This window comes from Trachurus trachurus, assembly GCF_905171665.1.
Source record: "Trachurus trachurus genome assembly, chromosome: 5".
Classification (NCBI taxonomy): Eukaryota; Metazoa; Chordata; class Actinopteri; order Carangiformes; family Carangidae; genus Trachurus; species Trachurus trachurus.
The window spans coordinates 5,151,849-5,171,152 of NC_139896.1; the positions used below are offsets into that span (position 1 = coordinate 5,151,849).

The following is a 19,304-nucleotide window of genomic DNA, read 5'->3' on the forward strand; positions in this document are numbered from 1 at the left end:
AATAGCAGTGGCTAGTGAATCGTGTACAGGCTGACGTATAATCCGTGCGCCTGCATTATCCAATGCGAAAAAAAAAATACACACTTTCATCCCGGATTTACTCAAAAATAGAATTTTGCACAAAGTTTGGCCTACAACGTATGAAAGATGAGTTATCACATTAATTTTATGACCCAAAGTGGGCTCAAATTCAATTTTCTTTTCTGTACACCTTTAATTTATCCTGGTTATCAACAATTATTGTTGGAGTTTTTAGAAATTGTGTAAAACTTCCACAGATTCTTTGTTCATAAACTCCAATTTTTTAAACCTGCCACTGTCTGAGACTGGAGTTTATTATTATAATTAGCCTATTATTATGATAATGGTGTTAGGGTGATTTGACAAAATGTTGAACTGTCCCTTTAAATGACAAACTATAATTATTCATAAGTTTTAAAATACATTTTTCTTATTTTTAGGCCCACCTGTGTTTCAAAGCAGGTGGATGTGTCTGGTCCATGAACTCAACCAGCTGATCCTGGACCAGAGGCGTCAGTACGTCAGAGGTGGGGCTGGCCTGACGTCATTAATTAGCTGCGTGTGACGTAGCACGCAGACGTTGTTTTGGAGGAGGAAGTGAAAGGGGAAGAGAAGCAGCAGCAGCAGATTGAAGCAGCAGAAACAGCAGAAACAGCAGCAGCAGGTAGTTAGTGAGTTAGCTCCAAGCCTCCGGACTAAAGTGACAGATCCACATCCACGCAGCCCCGCTGAGGAGCATCCAGCCCCGGCAGGACACGACCCACCCGGGCTCGTTGAGTGTTCACACCGAAAAGAGGCGACTCCTTTCTACAGGTTTTGAAACGAGACGTTAGCGCAGCGAGCTAACGAAGCTAACGGAGCTAACGAAGCTAAGTAACGTCATAACGGCTGTTAGCTCCTGACGCTAACGGCTCCGAAAAACACCAGAACCACAAGGTCCAGGAGGTCCAGAGGAGGAGGAGAACCGGCTCAGAGTGAGTACCTGACCAGCACCGGGACCAGGGCTGCGTGTGTGTGAGTGTGTCCGGTGTCTGTGTGTGTGTTTGTGTGTCTTCTCACCGTTAATGCTAATGCTAACGCTGCGGCGGCTAACGTTAACGGAGGAGAAGGAAAAGAAGAAGGAGCAGGAGGTGGAGAAGGAGGAAGAGGAGGAGGAGGATAAGAAGGAAGAAGAGGAGGAGAAGAAAGAGGAGGAAAAGGAAAAAGAGGAGAATCAAGAATAGTAGAAAGAGGAGGAGGAGGAGGTGGTGGTGCAGTGTTTTTGGAGCTGGTTGGTAAAAACAAGTCCGGCCTGTGGCTCCGAGGAGGAGAGAGGAGGAGGAGCAGAGAGGAAGAGAGGGAGGAGGAGGAGGAGGCTCATCAGCCCGGTGCTGAGTGTTGTTGACTGTGGTGGGAAGAAACAGAGAGTTTAGTTTTTACTTCACCTCCAAACTACCAGCTTTTCTTTAGTCACCTGTCACTGTGTTTTTTTGTTTTGTTTTTTGTTTGACACATCTCAGCAGGAGCAATGACCCTGTGTGTGTTGTGTTGTGTTGTGTTGTGTTGTGTTGTGTTGTGTTGTGTTGTTGCCAGGCAGACTGGGCCTGTGCTATGTTGTATTTTGTGTGTCAGACAGTTTTTGTTTCGCTGTGACTCATCGGTCACGCAGGTACATGTCGTTCACTGTCTGTTTGATCAAAGGTTCTGGATCTAATCATGTGGTGGTTGTGTCCTCACACCGCCCTGTTGTTGCTACACCAGCAGGTTTTATTCAGGATTTAAAGTCCTGGAGATGTTGTTTGACATTGACATAAACTTTTAATATCATATTTTTTCTCGTCTCACTTCAGAGTTTAAGCCAAGCCACTACAGATAGAACACTGTTTTTTCATGGACCGATTGGTTTTGAGATCTGGAGCTATTTTGCTTCCTTAACATGTCGTCTTTCAGACTAGAGGAAAGACATGGTAGAAAATCCACATTCAGGGTTTTTTTTGTTTGTTTTACTTTTGTCTCTTTTGTCTGTAGATTTGTCCTAATAAATTCACCAAAAGTTAGTCTGACCTATGTCATGTCGATATCATCGTAGCGCTCTCTCTCTCCTGAGCAATGATCTGAGCTCCAAAAACATTTTCTCCGCATCAGTACACAATCGTAAAAGTATGATTGGCATTTACAATCCATGTAATTTTACAGTGCAAGTCTTTAAAGGCTGTTTTCTCAGAAAGAGTTTTTCCTCAGACTCTGAGCTAGAAATCTCCACTTCAGCAGCACTTACAGACACCAAACCTTCCAGTTTGGTCCCTGTCTATATTCTGAAGGTTTTTACAGAGGGGTTTGTTGATGTATCATTCACAGCCTGATTTATACAACATTTTATTACTAAAAACATGGAGAAATATGATTTATTTAGGGCTGGTGACAGTATTTTCTCATTTACAGAGTGATAAAAAGAGATATCCATAATCCTACTCTGTAAAAACTTCTGACTCTAACATGTCAACAAAATAAAACAAGAATTTTAAAAGTGGTTTTATCCATTGTTCAGATTTCTGTTCTGAAATGTATGCAAATTAGTGCATATTTAACTAGATATTGCCTCATTTACATATTTAAATCAACAAAACTTGTAATACAAAAAATATTTGTCTTGTAAGCGATGAACTTGAGAGGTTTTTACCCTGTTCACCTCACCTTAAACTCTGACCTGTGTCGTCCTCGCGCTGTGATTGTGTCTTTAATGATTAACGCTGTCGCTGTTTGACATCAGCTGATCTCAGGTTACTTGTTGTTCCCCCTGTAGTTTGGATCAGCTGTAATTTGAGTTTTACTGGTGGTGTGTGTGTGTTGTTGAACTCTTTAAATACAGACAGACACACATTCACATGGTCAACATGCCTGATTTTATTCCCTCTACAGTTTAACCCTGTAGTGTTGTCCTCTCTTCTGTTGAGTTTGTTCTCAACAACATGGTGATATTTATTTATATCCTAAGCATTTGTTTTTCAACCCGACCCTGTCCTGAAATACGATATAAGTGATTAAAAAGTAGTGAAGTGTCTGATTAGAGAAGAAAAACCCTTCTGATTTTATTTAGCTGCACATTATATTATTACACACACAGGAAATTGTAATGAGCGCTCTAATGTGTTGTTATTTAAAGCTATTGAATTAACTAAATTGGCTCTTATTGATATCACAGCATCTGTTTATCTGGTTTAACAGGAAACATGGACGCAGCATTGAGAAACATCTGAACTCAGCTTTCCACATCTATATTTAGTTAAACCCAAGTTTGTGTGTGTCTGCGAGCATCAGAAAACAACAGCAACAACAACATGACAGACAGAAGACACATATTCTACAGCTTCAGGAACCAAAAGGACTTTTTAACAACCCGTCTCCTCTGCAGTAGAGCTTTAAAACACCAGATTTAGTTTAATATTTCCCTGCTCCATGATGCTGGTTGTGGTGTGTGTAGTAATGACTTGCACAATAATTTTGTGTTGCTGTTGTTGCAGACTGCATAACATTGTGCAAACCTCCCACAACACATCGGCAACTTTACACCAGCAGCAAGTAGCCTAAAGTTCAGTATTTCTGAGGGAAAAGTCACACAACAAATAGTTTCACAGAGATTTCACAGTTTCAACACAACACAACACTGATTTATTGCCCAAGACGGTGTTGCTGCACCAGTCACAGGTTTCCTCTAACCTGCAGATGTCGTACGGGTTTTAGAAACGGGTAGTTAGTGTTTATGTTTTAATAAACTAGAATTACGTTTAGTTTAGTTTGTTTCATCCACCTGACTTCAGCTTGAGTCTCCTGTCAGGCGTCAGTGACTAATGGTACGTTCACACCAAGGGGGCAGTTGTCGGTCCGAGAAGTGAAGCTCACTTCCGCGTTCAAAAAAACTGCAATCCCCTCGGCTTCCTCTGGGGGCTGGTGTCAGAAAGCAGCATTCTCCATAGACCCCCATGTTAAAATCGCCGACTTTACATCCTCAATAAACATGTTAAAAGCCTGGTGTCGTCACGTTTTTTGGTCTCAACTGATAGTTTCTACCCCCGCACACACTCTGAGGGGGGGGATTTTTTTAAAACTCTACGGTTTCACTGTTATTAGGTTAAAATTCTCGCCAATTAGGGCGCGGAAACGTTGAGTGACAGGTCCGGAGACCGCTGCTTCGAGGCCAGTGGGCGGGTTCTCGGCCGGTAAATCCAACATGGCGCTGTTCAGGCCGCCATATTTGAGTCACAAAAACGACTGGACGCTGGCGTAGGCGGGCGGCGGGAGTATCGGCAGCAGGGCGATGCGTGCGTCCAGAGCATCAAATTGAAGTTGGGACTAGCTCAACTTTATGTAATGAGGAGCGTCAACGCCGAAGCAGCAGCCAACTGCAGACTGGGAATTGAAAGCGCCTGAATGGACACATCTGCTTGAAAGTGATTGGCTGTGGTTGTGTTTCACAGTGTGTGTGTGTGTGTGTGTGTGTGTGTGTGTGTGTGTGTGTGTGTGTGTGTGTGTGTGTGTGTGTGTGTGTGTGTGTGTGTGTGTGTGTGTGTGTGTGTGTGTGTGTGTGTGTGTGTGTGTGTGTGTGTGTGTGTGTGTGTGTGTGTGTGTGTGTGTGACAGAACATAAGAGCTCTTCAACAGCTCCTGATGGGAACTCATGACTTTGTGTTTTCATAAGCTCAGACCTAAGAGTTGAACTCAAACTCCCTTTTCCACCAAACTGGATCCAGATCGGGTTCAGTGACTTGAATCCAGAAGTGTAGTGTCTTTAGATAAAAATAGAAAGTGCAGGTGATGTTAATGTGATTGTGTCATAGTAAAACAACGTGTGTTGGTAGATTGCATGCCTGTTATGTCTTGTGATTTTCTGGTAAACTGTTGTCGAACTGGTTATTGTGCTTCAACAACAACAACAGGTGGAAGTCGTCATGTCAGTCACAGAGTTAAAGAGGATGATGATGCTGCAGGAAACGTCACAGTCAAACATATACAGCTGCTGTTAAATGATCATTTTCTGATTGAACTTTAACGTGAGGAGGATTTTTCAAGCTGAAAATACCAATGTCACGATTATAGATTTTCTCTGTACGATTATTGTCAGAGAAATAATCACGATTATTATGCATTAACACAACACTATGAATGTGTAAAACCAAATATAGTCCTATCACTAATTATACACACTAAATATTTTTCTATTTACTTTATCTATTAATATAGGATGGGAAATGTAAAAAATATTCATCGTTTTTCAAAGTTTTTTTTTTCTTACAAATGACACACTAACATTTAAATTCCTACCAATCCAGTGTTATGTTAGGTATGTTTTACAGTCTGGTAACACACGGTTGTTACTGTAACTTTTGTTTTTATTCTGCCGACATGGTTCGACATAATCTTTTTTTTGGAAAAGTGACGGTATTTAGTCTTTACGATTAATTTAACCGCAGCGTTTATTACCGCGGTTAATTGTGAAAAACAGTTATCGTGACATCTCTGGCTGAAAATAACTGTTTCGTATCAAACGGTAAATTAAAGCAGAAGTAAGTGATATATTTGTGTTAATATATCTTCCGACAGCAATCACTTACATAGAGTGTTTGGACCGAAACACGGGTCTGTCAGTCCCTCTGCTCTGCTCTGAGCCGAGGAGAAAACATTTATCGTATCCTACAGTTTTTATCCAATGAGGAGAGAGAACGGCATGCAGGGCTGTGTGTGCAGCCAAGGGATGCGCCTGAATGTGGTGACGTAGGGACGAGGACTGTTATGGTGCGTTAAAGGAAACTCGTAACTCGTGTTTTTTCCGACCTGTGAAGTCGTACCAGTTCGATCTGGTACGACTTCACGGGTCGGAAGTTACGAGTGGCCGTTATAGTGACTTTCACAGGTAAAACAGGTCGGAAAAACACGAGTGGGTTGCCTGGAACGCTACAAAGTCGTAAGTTGTGACTTGAAGCTGTAATTTACGGTTTCAAAAGCCTACCTGGAACGCAGCATTAGCCAAAACGACCGGATCGCTTACTTCTGCTTTAAATTTCAGTGTGTTTTCTTGGTTATGAGGAAACGCTGCATCTTATTCCCATCAGACACCTGCTGCTGCTACTGCCACTCACAGCTACAATAGGTTTGTCTGAGGATTTCTCCCTATCAATAGAAATGTGCTGGAGTGTTTCCTTGGCTCAGATAAGACAACTGTGTGACAGGAGATAAAGCAGCCCTCTTGTGAAACCGGGGTTTATTTTCAGTCTCTGCGGTCTATTTGTGTGTGGATAAGGTTTATAGATAATCCTTCAAGACTGGAACACTTCTGTTTTTTCCCTGTCCTGCCTTGAAACGTCACCACATTTTTTATTTTTTATCTTCCATGATGAAATCTTGAAAAGCGGGAAGGAAGGAAGACGTCTGAGAACAGATGGAAGAAGAAGAAGGAGAAATGAATCATAAGAGGAACGACTGAGGAGTGATGATCAGCTCAGTACTTTTCCGTAAATCCTGTCATTTATCTTGCCGTTGTTCAGATCTCAGTGTCACATCAACGTGGAGGAACTTGATTTTAACATCAGGGAAACGTTGAATCCCTCTTTTTTGCAACTTCCTGGAGTTTCTGTTTCTAATATTGCACCGTCAACTTCCTTCATGTGACGCGGAAACGTGGTCGAATGAAACGAAGCGTCTCTCGGCTTCGGTTTCAACCTCTCGACACAAACCACACTCGGTCAGACGGGACGGCTCACGATCCACGCATCAGGAAACGTCTCAGATCTTACTTATTCTTTTTTTTTTTTAAGCCAATAAAAAAAGGAAATGATGCACTTCCCTGCTGCAGCTTGGTTGGACATTCAGAGTTTTATGATGAAGAAACTTCAGCAGTTGTTGAAAATAAAGTCAGAAAACACATGGACGACAGAGTTTTTAATATTCATGTTCACTTTAGTTCAGTTTCAGATGTTAATTGATTAATTGATTTACTACCTCACCCTTCTTTTTACGTGCAATAACGACCCCGGTATCTTTTTTCCTTTTCACTGATTGTGTCTTTGTAGGTTTAGGTCCTTATTCAGAAATTTTCACACTTGTGTCGTGTTAGTAGTACTCATAATTTAAATGTATTTATGTTTTTATGGTAACACTTTATAATAAGAACACGCTATTAATCATTAGTTAAAGCAGAAGTAAGCAATCTTTTTGTGTTAATATAAGTCTTAAATAGTTCTATCTTCCGACAGCAATCACTTACATAGAGTGTTTGGACCGAAACACGGGTCTGTCAGTCACTCTGCTCTGCTCTGAGCCGAGGAGAAAACTTTTCTCGTATCCTACAAGTTTTATCCAATGAGGAGAGAGAACGGCATGAAGGGCTGTGTGTGCAGCCAAGGAACGCCGTGAATGTGGTGGCGTAGGGACGAGGACCAATAGATCCATGACGAGGGCGGGGGCTGCTAACTCCATCGGCTGCCAAGACGTTATGGTGCGTTCAAGGCAACTCGTAACTCGCGTTTTTCCGACCTGTGAAGTGGTACCAGTTCGATCTGGTACGAGTTCACGGGTCGGAAGTTACGAGTGGCCGTTATAGTGACTTTCACAGGTAAAACAGGTCGGAGAAACACGAGTGGGTTGCCTGGAACGCTACAAAGTCATGATTTGAAGCTGTAATTTACGGTTTCAAAAGCCTGCCTGGAACGCAGCATTAGCCAAAACGACCGGATCGCTTACTTCTGCTTTAAGCTTTAAATTAATACTCATTAGTATATGTAGTTTATAAACACGGTTAAAAATGTTTTACTCATCATTGATAAGCATAACTATTTATAAACTACATACTAATGAGTATTCATGCGTTACAAATGAAGAATTCAGTATTTATTCATGCTTAATAGTGTGTACTTATTATAAAGTGTTACCGTTTTTATTTATTTATATTTTATTATATTCTTTTCTTTTCTTAGATGGTGCTTTATGCACTTTTTTTTATTATCGACTATCTGCCTTTCTGTGTCTTTTAACCTATTACTAGACTCCAAGAGAAGAGAGTCCTGCACAATAATTGCTACGTGAACTGGACTTTTGCTTTGTGCACAGATGGAAAATAAATAAATCTCAATCTCAGTTTCAAAAATGAAGATCTAGACGACAGGGCTTTAATTAAATGTACATGTACGGTATCGATCATCCCATGTATTAGCCTGTGTGTGTGTGTGTGTTGTGTGTTTGACTACAGCTGCAGTGTGTTGATATAATATGAGTCTGTGTCGCTCAGTTTGGAGTGCTGTGTGTGTCTTCTCCGAGGTCATTTCCAGTCGTGTGTGTGTGAGAAAGAATGATGTGTTCCTCGTGATTTGTCCAACAGCTTAGACAGCACATGACTGGAATGAATGGTGCTCAACCCTGATTGGTCCGTGTGCATGAAACTCTACACACTAATTTGTCGACTCCAGTTTTTTTCCCCCCTGTATTTCCTCAGTATTAATTGAATTGAGCAGGTGATGAAGTTGTGATCAGTGTTGTTCAACTCTTTTAATGTTTTTCTGTGTTTGTGTGTTGCTGTTTTTTTCTGCAGCTGTGGAAAAATGACGTCCAGGAAGAAAGTGCTGCTGAAAGTCATCATCCTGGGAGACTCTGGGTGAGTCACATCACATCAGCACACACAGACGAAACTCTGAAACCGTTTCAACCTAAATACCAAAGTGTCACAATTACATTTTTTTTTTATCAGATTGTATTAATGTTACTTCCTTGTTGTCACATTAACATGCAGCCATAAGCAGTTTCCAGGCAGACTGAGTCACTGCCTTCTTCATTTCATGCTCACTACTGTTGTCTATGGAAAGTCAGAGCTGCATATTTTATATAATAATAATGATAATAAATAAATAACAGCTGAATATTTCTTGAATAATTAACTGAAACTGATGATGTGTAAGTGTTGTATAAGACAAGTCACCATCTGTAGTTTATTCATTTTATTTTAAACAGAGAGAGACATAATATTATCAACAGAAAATCCCGAAATAATATCATCATATAAAGGTTTTAAATTAATTTACGTTTGATCAAGAGAAACAAGGGCAAATACTGTACTTACTTTCCCCACATAAATAAAGAGCCTTTTCCGTTGCTGCCCCCTCCCTTTGGAACTCACTCCCTACATCCATCGGAGACTGGACACACCTCCAACTTTCAAATCCCTCCTCAAAACACACCTGAAAAACTGAGCTTTAAATCATTACAGTTTTAATTGCTGTTTGAGAGTTTCACTTATTTTATTTTGATCTATTTTTCTATGTAAAGTGTCCTTGAGCATCTAAAAAAGCGCTAAACAAATAAAATGTACTATATTATTATTATTATTATTATTATTAATGGACAAATGGGTGTAAATATTCACTCCTCAGCTGAAATAGTTAAATAATGGGAGAAAGTTGCATTTTCTTCTATATTATTCAAGATATTTTACTATATTACCAACTTCCACACGAGGAAAAGAGTGATAAAACAGTATCTGGTCACTGTGCCCTGTTGTACAGGTCTGATCAGGTCTCTCAGGTTAAAATCCACATGTAAATATAATAATAACCACATCTCTGTTTGCAGTGTTATCAATCTGTTTGTATCTGTCTGGGGTTACGACATGCAAACTAAGGTGGAGAGAAATGAACCCGACGGTGTTTGGTATCGACCAGAGACTTATGAGCAAATATCTGACAGGAATTATTATGGATCATCTTATTAGTTATTTCCCTGTCACTTTAATTTCCGACTTAAAGAGAATATTTAGATGACTTTCCTCAGATGTTTATGATCCTGTTCTCCTCCATGTTTCCCCAGTGGTCGTTTACATCCTTCCTGTTTATTAAAGCTCCTGTTTTTCCTCTGTGTCAGTGTTGGAAAGACTTCCCTAATGAACCAGTACGTGAACAAGAAGTTCAGTAACCAGTACAAAGCTACAATAGGAGCCGACTTCCTCACCAAGGAGGTGATGGTGGACGACCGGCTCGTTACGATGCAGGTACGGCACCGTTACACCTTTTTATGAAGAAAAGTTCACCTGTATATCATTCAGTTCTGCTTCATCACGTTATTACAACAAGTATTTGGGCCACACCACAGACTATGAGAATACAGTCATAGTTTAACGAAAATAAAGTCATAATTTTATGAGAAAAAATCGTAAATTTGCTAGAATAAAGTCATAATTGTACCAGTAAGTGGATACAGTAGCTGCTGTTCTACTTAAAACAGAAGTAGGGCTAAACAAAACTGGCGAGAGAGAAACACACAATAGATGCATTTTCTTACATATTCTTTTTAAAGTCCTGATACTGATGACAATGTGGTGCTGATGAGGAGGATCTCCTTGTTTGTGAAACTTAGACTGAAGTACATTTTCACCAAATGCTCCACGGCCTCATTTTAACAACTTTCCTCCTCTAAAACAACAAATATTATGACTTTATTGTCGTAATATTATGACTTTATGACTTTATTCTTGTAAAACTATGACTTTATTCTCATAATATGACTTTATTCTCGTAATATTATGACTTTATTCTTGTAAAATTATGACTTTATTCTCATATTATGACTTTATCCCCATAATATTATGACTTAATGACTTTATTCTTGTAAAACTATGACTTTATTCTCATATTATGACTTTATTCTAGTAATATTATGACTTTATTCTCATAAAACTATGACTTTATTCTCGAAGGCTGTGATTTTTCTTTTTTTTTCTCAATGTGGCCGTGACACTCCATTATACATACATTATAATAACTCCTGTGTCTCCGTCCTGTGGTCAGATCTGGGACACGGCCGGTCAGGAGCGGTTCCAGTCTCTGGGCGTGGCGTTCTACCGCGGCGCCGACTGCTGCGTGCTGGTGTTCGACGTGACGGCGCCCAACACCTTCAAGACTCTGGACAGCTGGAGGGACGAGTTCCTGATCCAGGCCAGCCCCCGAGACCCGGAGAACTTCCCCTTCGTGGTGCTAGGCAACAAGATCGACCTGGAGAACAGACAGGTCGGTCCCAGTCGATCATCAGACCATTTTCAAATGAACCACTTAAAACTGTCCAAAACTATACTGCAACTGAAATTTGTAGTCCATGTTTAGAGTGAATAAGGCTGTCTTTACACTGCACGGTTCAAGTGGCCCAATTCCGATTTTTTTCCCTCTCAAGTGGCTCAGATCGGATCTGTAACATGAATGTGTAAACGGGACAAATGCGCATTGAATCGGATATTGTCAGATTAGATTCAGGCCCCGTTATATGTGGATATAAATCAGATACAAATCGGATATCTGCCAGTGCATCTGCAGTCTAAACACACAGATCGGATCTTTCCTGGCAATGCGTGTCATACGTCATCAATGAAAATATTCATTCACGTGCTCACACGTCTCGCTGAATCTCTGTAGCCCGTGATTGACACGTGGGGCTGACCTGGACTACCGTGGCCAGCTGTAGTCACTGTCACAGTCCCCCCTCACTAGTTCTTGTTTTCATATAGGCCTACAGTATCAATCAATCAATCAATTTATTATTTAAAGTGCAAAATCACCATGGTACATGGTCTCAATACACTTTCCAATAAAAACAAGTACAATAATAACAACAGATAATAAAAAAACATTCGAAGAAACACCAGAGGAAAAGGATAAAACAGTTAAAAGTTTGTTTCCAATAATGACAGTCAATAAAACAATAGTAAAACACCAGAGGAAGATGCTAAAATAAGTTAGTTTGATCAAAGTATTGGGTAAAAAGGTACGTTTTAAGACGGGATTTAAAAATTGCGATTGGATGTGGCGTTTCTAATATCTTGTGGGAGGCCGTTCCATAAAAAAGGAGCGCTGTAGGAGAAGGCCCTGCCACCAGCTGTTTTTTTATTGATAGATGGAATGACCAGGAGGTTTGAACCAAGGGAACGAAGAGGACGTGACGGAGTGTAGGGAGTGAGCAGTTGAGACAGGTACAGAGGTGCAAGACCATTCAAAGCTTGGCAGTAACATTCATTTCTATGCGGATCGATACGAGGGCAAGCGAGGGAGTGTGAAAAAAGAGAGCGCGTGAGATAAACACCAGATTTCACGTTTTCCTACCGGCAAAAACTGAACCGAGCCGATAAGAAATCAAGAGAGGAAAAACAAACATGTACACAAATGTGTCCAAGAGGCTTTGTCCCGTCCTCACTACGTGAGCGACGGAGGATCGAACGGTGGCACAACTGTCACCGTCGCTGTCAGCTGCTCATCTCACAGCAGCTCCACCACGCAGCCACTTCACTAACATTATTTAGTAAGGACAGACGTTCACTTCGTAAGTGACGTGTTGGATATAAACTCTGAACACCAGACTCACCTTCGTTTAAAAATATTATGGAATCATAACGTGACAATCTCCTGTATTGAAAAAAAAATCACTAGTTTATTTCCAGCGAGTTGTTTCATGCAGCACAGCAGGTGTAAATGCAGATTATCAGATCTGGGTCATGTCTGATAGAACATGTAAATAGACAGTCAAAAAAAATCAGATATAGGCAACAAATCGGTATTGGGCATCAAGGCCTGCAGTGTAAAGACAGCCTAAGAGACACAAACACAGTCACATCAGTCTGTTCTGTCAGTTAACTCCCCCCGGGGCTAAAATAGTAATAATCAGCAGCTATAACACCCACAGGAACACTTCCTCTATCACAAAGTAGGCAAGGCAGTTTTATTAGTATTTTTACAAACAGTTTGTCTCAAAGGGGTTTACACAGCAGCATAACAACATCCTCTGCCCTTAGACCCTCACATCCACTGAGGACAAACTCCAGAGAAAACTATTTTAACAGAGAAAACACTAGAGAAAAAATGTGACATAGATGTTGTTGTGTTCAGACAAGAAAAGTAGAAATACATAAATATTAGGGCTCGCAATTAATCGCATCTTTTTCTTTTTTGCTTGAAATAACAGCAATATGAATGGAATAATGAATACCAGTCATGGTACATGGTGCTCGTACTGCAGCGTTACGGTGCCACCCATAGGCCTGGTGGACATACGACAGTGTTTAGAGTCGTTTTCAGTGGATCAGAGTGGACGGCAGAGATTTCTAGAAACGATGACGAGGCAGCTGGTGAACAGTGACTGAACTTCATAATGAAACAGCGGCTTCCTCCTTTTGGCCAGAGAGCAAGAAAACGTGAGAAAAAAATCACCATGACAGCAGAAAGATACAGATCGCAACTTCCTGTTAGGACTTTCACAATAAAGTGGAAACAGAATTCAGATCATCACTTAAGATCACGAATCAGTATTCTACTGAAACAGACTCATGTGATCTTTTCTGCTGGATCTCCGTCATGTGAAGATGAGCCACCGCTCCACATACTGAAGTTTTATGAAGCTAAGGTTTAAATGTAGGACAATAAAGGAAAGAGTTTGTTGTTCACCATCTGAATATGGGTTAAAAATATCACTCGGTAAATGTTTGAAACAAAAACTGTTATTGAGTTTAATACTTTTCCTTATTAAAATGTAGATTTTTGATGATTAATGATGAATCTTCATGTTTTCCTCTTCACACACTCAGGTGACCACCAAAAGGGCTCAGGCCTGGTGTCAGAGTAAGAACAACATCCCGTACTTTGAGACCAGCGCCAAAGAAGCCATCAACGTAGAACAAGCATTCCAGACGATCGCACGTAACGCCCTCAAACAGGTGAGTCAGCAGAATTAAACATTGGCTCCAAAACAATGAAAAATGCTCCAAATCAGAATAAACAGGTGGAATAGACCTTTTCTTAAACCGACAGAAAGTAAAATGACATCATGTTGTAAACGGTGAAACTGAATGTCGTCTGGTTTCGTTCTTTCTGCTCCGTGTCGACATAAATGTGTAGCGACGTTTCTTCACTTCAGATGTTTGAATGAAAGAGTCAAAACTATGAACAACTACTGAGCTGATCAGACCACAGATCTGATCCGGGATCAGTCACAGGATGTCTGAATAAATGCAGTGGCTCATGTAAACACCAGATCAGATAAAAAATAAAAATAAAAAAAAACAGAACCCATGCTCTCTAAAGTCTCCATAATAAGTATTAAGTTTCACACAACTTTCAAGTATTTAAGCTCCACTTTGCTTAAACATCTTCTCAAACTGCACAGAACTTAATGGAACCAGACAACATCCAGTTTTAGCGTTTACATGATATAATTTGAATTTCTTTCAATTTAAGAAAAGGGTTATTCCACCTCTCTGAAACACAATGAGATTTCTTTTGGATCAGGGTGCTAGAGCCAGATCCGTCTTATCCGTGGAGATACTGTAACTTCCCTTCTTTCCGACTCCCTGTCTTCATGCTGTATAGATGAGGTGTACAGTAGGGGTGGACCAAAAAATCGATTCACATAAGAATCGCAATTCTCATTTAATATGATTCAGAATCGATATAAAATGTCCCGAAAATGAAACAAATCTGCTGGCTGTCGGCCTCCATTTCCTTAGAATTTAAAAGGCAGCATGTTTAACTGCACTATCTTTTTTAAAATAAAGAGGCACTTTTAATTTTTTTACTTAAGCAATATGTGATATTGCTTTTATGCAACAGTTTCAACAATTCAATCTTAGCATGGATAAATGTTTAAAACTCAATAAATGTGAAAAAGTCATTCTGTCTTGCAAAGCAGACTGGACTAGATCATGAGGATCCTTTGCACACCGACAGACTGAAGCAGAAATCATTATGAATCAAATCGTTTTGAATCGAAAATCGATTTTGAATCGAATCGTAGCCCCAAAAATCAGAATCTAATCGAATTGTGAGATAGTAAAAGATTCCCACCCATAAAGATCTATTTTTCTTTTATAAAGAAGCATTTTATGGAGCTAAAAGATGAACTGGTGTGTGGGCGGAGTTGTGTTTTGTTTAGTTTTAGACAATGTTCCTGTTTATTCTGATACGGAGCGTTTTCATTCAGTTTGGACTCTGAACTGATTCTAATCTGAATATTTGGATCCATATAAACCCTAACCTGGTGACAAGTCTGTGTCAGTTTTGTTTCTTATTTTACAACACTGACTCTTTTCTATTTCTCTGCCCCCCCCTCCCATCAGGAGACGGAGGTGGAGCTGTATAATGAATTCCCAGAGCCCATTAAACTGGACAGGAACGACAGAGCGAAGCCGTCGGCAGAAAGCTGCAGCTGCTGAAGAACCGGCTGGACTTGGACCATCTTCTTCTTCATCTTCTTCTCCTCTTCTCTCGGCTTTCTGATCCGCCGTCACCTCGCCCCCCCCCACCACCACCACCACTACCACTACCACCCCCCCCCCCCCCCCCCCTCTGAGGGAACGGACTTCCCTGTTGGTCTTCCTCCTCCTCCTTCACATCCTCCCACTCTTCATGTCATCGACACCAACCACCACCACCACCACCCCGCTCCACACAAAGTACGCTGCACATGGATGTACGAAACCGAAACACACACCCCCCCCCACCCCCCGACACTTAAAGGGATAGTAGCATTTTTTAAAAGTGGGGTTGTATGATCTACAAATAGCCCCTAAGTACTTTAATTGCAGTAGAAGACTCTCTACACTCCTCCCGTTAGCAACGCCAGCCCATAATAGCCCTGCCCAGAGATTTACAACATACAGTGTTGTGAACAGACCCAAAGAAACGGCCTATTTTCGCGGCCTAAAAGAGGTTTTACCTGAAAAAAAATACACAGTTCCATTGTTCGCTATAATATAATTTTTTCCAGCCCCTCAAAGTGCAGGAAAAACACAGTTTTTATTTGGACCTAACCAACTGCTGATCGGCGGGCGCTAACCCTGGGCGGAGGGATACGTGAGTTGGTTAGGTCCAAATAAAAACTGCGTTTTTCCTGCACTTTGAAGGGCTGGAAAAAATGATATTATAGCGAACAATGGAACTATGTATTTTTTTTTCACGTAAAACCTCTTTTAGGCCGTGAAAATAGGCCGTTTCCACTGTATGTTGTAAATCTCTGGGCAGGGCTATTATGGGCTGGCGTTGCTAACGGGAGGAGTGCAGAGAGTCTTCTACTGCAATTAAAGTACTTAGGGGCTATTTGTAGATCATACAACCCCACTTTAAAAAAAATGCTACTATCCCTTTAACACACAAATTAACACACGAGCGTTCTCGACGCTGACGAACCCAACGAGCCCAACGATCACACGACAAGAGAAGAACGACGGCTCCTCCTCCTCTTCTTCTTCTTCTTCTGACCTGGTAGTAAGTGAGTGTACTGCCCCTCCTGCCCCCCGCCCCCCCTCTGTTGCCCCACTGAGGGGGGCAGGATGGAGCCATGTTCAGAGAACTCTAGACGGACTGGCCCAGCGCTCTGATGTTGGCCGACGTCAGCATCCCAAGTATCTTCTGTTCTTTTTCTGTTTTCTGTTTTGCTCTCTGTCGCCTTTAAATAATCGAGTTGAACTAGGTATATATATATATATATATATATAAATATATATAAAAATATATATTTTAATTGGCTGACGCTCTTTCTCAAGCCAATCTGAAACACATAACTTTGTTTTTTGCTTATTTTTCTTTTCGGTTTTGCACTTTTTTTCCTTTTGCCTTTTCCGTGTTTTAGACGGGATGTCTGATCTCTGCACAACGTCACACACCAACACCACACGTCTCCTGGTGATCGAACCGCTGATCGTTTTCCTGCCAAACGAAACGTATCCTGAGAAAATCTGTCAAACGGTGATTTGTTTGGGTTTTTTTTTTTTTTTGCCTTTTTTTTTTCCCTTGGAGGTCGTGTGCTAATGGGTTTAAATAAAAACTGCCTCACACTGCAGAAGAAATGTTCTCAAGTAGAAAAAAAAAAAGCTGATAACGCAGTCACGGTGTAAAACATTGATATATTATTAATATTTGCCTTTTATGTAACATTACTTGTACTGCTACTATTACTGCTGTATGTGTTAACGTCCTTCATCATCATCATCATCAGACTTCATCTTTCAACGCTATGGAATTACAGTATGTGTCACCACAACACAGCGTCACCTGTCTGCTGTCATGTCTTTGTTATTGCTCTTCTCTCTGTCTCTCTCTCTCTCTCTCTGCTTGTAGCTCAGGTTGGCTAAGTACTTAATATTTTTAACGGATTGTGTATTACAGTGTACTATAGATGGTAAAAGGCGGATGGATGTGAAATGAACTGAAGTGGATGTTCTCTCTTTCCATCTAAAGCAAAATATCCAACTTTTTGCCCTGGTATTACTCCTTCTCCTTATAGAAAACAAAAAACAAGAAAAAGAAAAAAATCACTGCGATGCCAATGATGTTGTAAAAGAAAAAAATTGGGATGTCAAATAATAAACCTCTTGAATATATCGACGGTTTTAGCAGCACGTGTCTTGTTTCTGTTTCTACAAGCCGGTTCAGTCTGGTTTCAGCTGCAGGACGAACAGGTTCAGAGCTTTAACACCTTTACAGTATGACTCACAACCACCTGATGTTCTGCTACTTCTATATTACACACACACACACACACACAATGTATAGGAAGAAGAAGGTTAAACTTATAGACACTGATTTTTGCTCCACAAAGTTTGAAATCTAGTATGAAACTTTATTTGTGTCGAGTGAAACTCTGTTTTGACATGAAAAGAGTTTCTTTTGGATCCCCAGTAGTCTTCATTGAAATGAAGACTCTTCTTCCTGGGCTCCACATTAAATCAAACTGAGACAATTACAGCTTTTCTCAATTGTTTACACACAATTTCTGGTACTTGAGACACAATGACCTCAACATCTAACTCATGCACCAACCCCCCCGAACCAGTTTGGCTAAACTACAAGCACAATTCCTGCTTTACACTCAAATTGCAGTTCTAAAACAGACTTTTTTCAAAACACTACACACAATTCTCTGCATTTGGCTCAATTTTCACGAAGAAAAACTCTTGTTTCCACAAATGACACACTGTTGTTCAAAATTCTCGGCCGCGTCTTCACACATTTCATTTGTTACCGTGTATTTGAGTGTTCTGAGTATAAAAACAATATTCTAAAATTTTACAACAGATTTATACATGTAATGTCTGTAGTTAAAAAAAAAAGAAGAAAAAAAAAGCCAAAGTCATTATGATGAATGCAGTAGAAGTGTTTTCCATTCATCATAGTGTTTTACACTGAGCACATCAGTGTTCAACTGGTTCTTATAAATGTCTAGTCATATGATGGTTTGTGTGTGTCATTTGAAACTAAAATAGCATTTTGAGAAGAAATAACATTGTTTTGAATGTAAAGTTTCATTTTGCAGGAGAAGTAAGGGGTCTTGCCCATTGTGTGTGTGTGTTTTTGGATTTGTGTGTAGAGTTCTGAGAGTATGAGGCATGCTTTCAGAAAATGTGTGTAAACAATCGAGAAAAACTGTAACACAGCATTTCCACAAAATAATTACATGAAGTCATTGAACGTAAAGGTTTTAACATGATTATAGAAGAGTTACATGAAGCATTAAATGAAGTTATTCAACATAAATGTATTAACATTAACAATCACAGCTTCCTTATGTTTCATTTTAAAACTCGACATCCCAGCAGTTGTGATCAAGTCAAGTCAATTTTATTTCTAGAGCACATTTAAAAACGACAGGTGTTGACCCAAAGTGCTTTACATACAAGATTAGTGTCAGCTGGTGAACAGGTACTTTGCCTACCTGTCCTGCTCTCTACCTGCTTTTCCTCATCAGACCTAAAAATAGAAGTGGGTGTGAACTAACTCTGATTAATACTCAGGTCAACGCTCCAAACTTCAGCCTCAAACTGAGTTTGGATTATTTACACTTTACACTGGAGTTAAAGTTAGAGGCTTCCTGTCAATAAGCTGAGTTTGTTTGGTTACATCAATAACTTCTATAACGTCTAACTAGAACGTCACTCACTGAGTTACTGTAAATATGTTTTATGGCTCTGTTATTTTATACAGATTTTGTTACTATTTCTTTGTTTCTGTTAAAAACATTGTTAATAATTATAGTTATTTTATCTTTCTTTTTTTAATTCTATTCTGTTCTATTTGATCGTTGAGCTGTATATGTTTGAACTGTTGTACTTTTTCTTTTCTTTCACTGTAGTCGGGTTACATCGATGATCATAGATTTATAATATTTACGTGCTTTTTAAAAAATCTTTTCATCAGCTTCTTTATTCATGTTTATTTATCACTCATTTACAAAACATATATAGTGCAGTAATCATAGAAACAACAGGGTAAACACATTACATTAATAATAACTGAAAAA

General features: G+C 40.0%; 1 protein-coding gene across 2 annotated transcripts; it reads left to right on the plus strand.

The window, feature by feature from the left end:
• The first annotated feature begins 542 nt into the window (after positions 1–542).
• On the plus strand, positions 543–15,525 carry LOC310986113 (ras-related protein rab7-like). Of its 2 annotated transcripts, none has more exons than XM_083971879.1 (6): positions 543–995; positions 8,578–8,640; positions 9,900–10,026; positions 10,823–11,041; positions 13,600–13,728; positions 15,127–15,525. In XM_083971879.1, the coding sequence occupies exons 2-6, from the start codon at positions 8,588–8,590 to the stop codon at positions 15,220–15,222; spliced, it is 624 nt and encodes a 207-aa protein (XP_083828005.1). In that variant the 5' UTR covers positions 543–995; positions 8,578–8,587; the 3' UTR covers positions 15,223–15,525. The 2 variants fall into 2 exon arrangements, with proteins under 2 accessions (XP_083828005.1, XP_083828006.1); XM_083971880.1 differs by lacking the exon at positions 543–995 and adding an exon at positions 1,235–1,291.
• The last annotated feature ends 3,779 nt before the right edge of the window (positions 15,526–19,304 follow it).

Excerpts from the sequence above, each read along its gene's own strand:
- LOC310986113 (XM_083971879.1), top strand. The coding sequence starts at position 8,588 with ATGACGTCCAGGAAGAAAGTGCTGCTGAAAGTCATCATCCTGGGAGAC. Across the intron at positions 10,027-10,822 it reads ACCGGCTCGTTACGATGCAG|ATCTGGGACACGGCCGGTCA; the intron begins GTACGGCACCGT and ends TCCTGTGGTCAG. Across the intron at positions 11,042-13,599 it reads TCGACCTGGAGAACAGACAG|GTGACCACCAAAAGGGCTCA; the intron begins GTCGGTCCCAGT and ends TCACACACTCAG.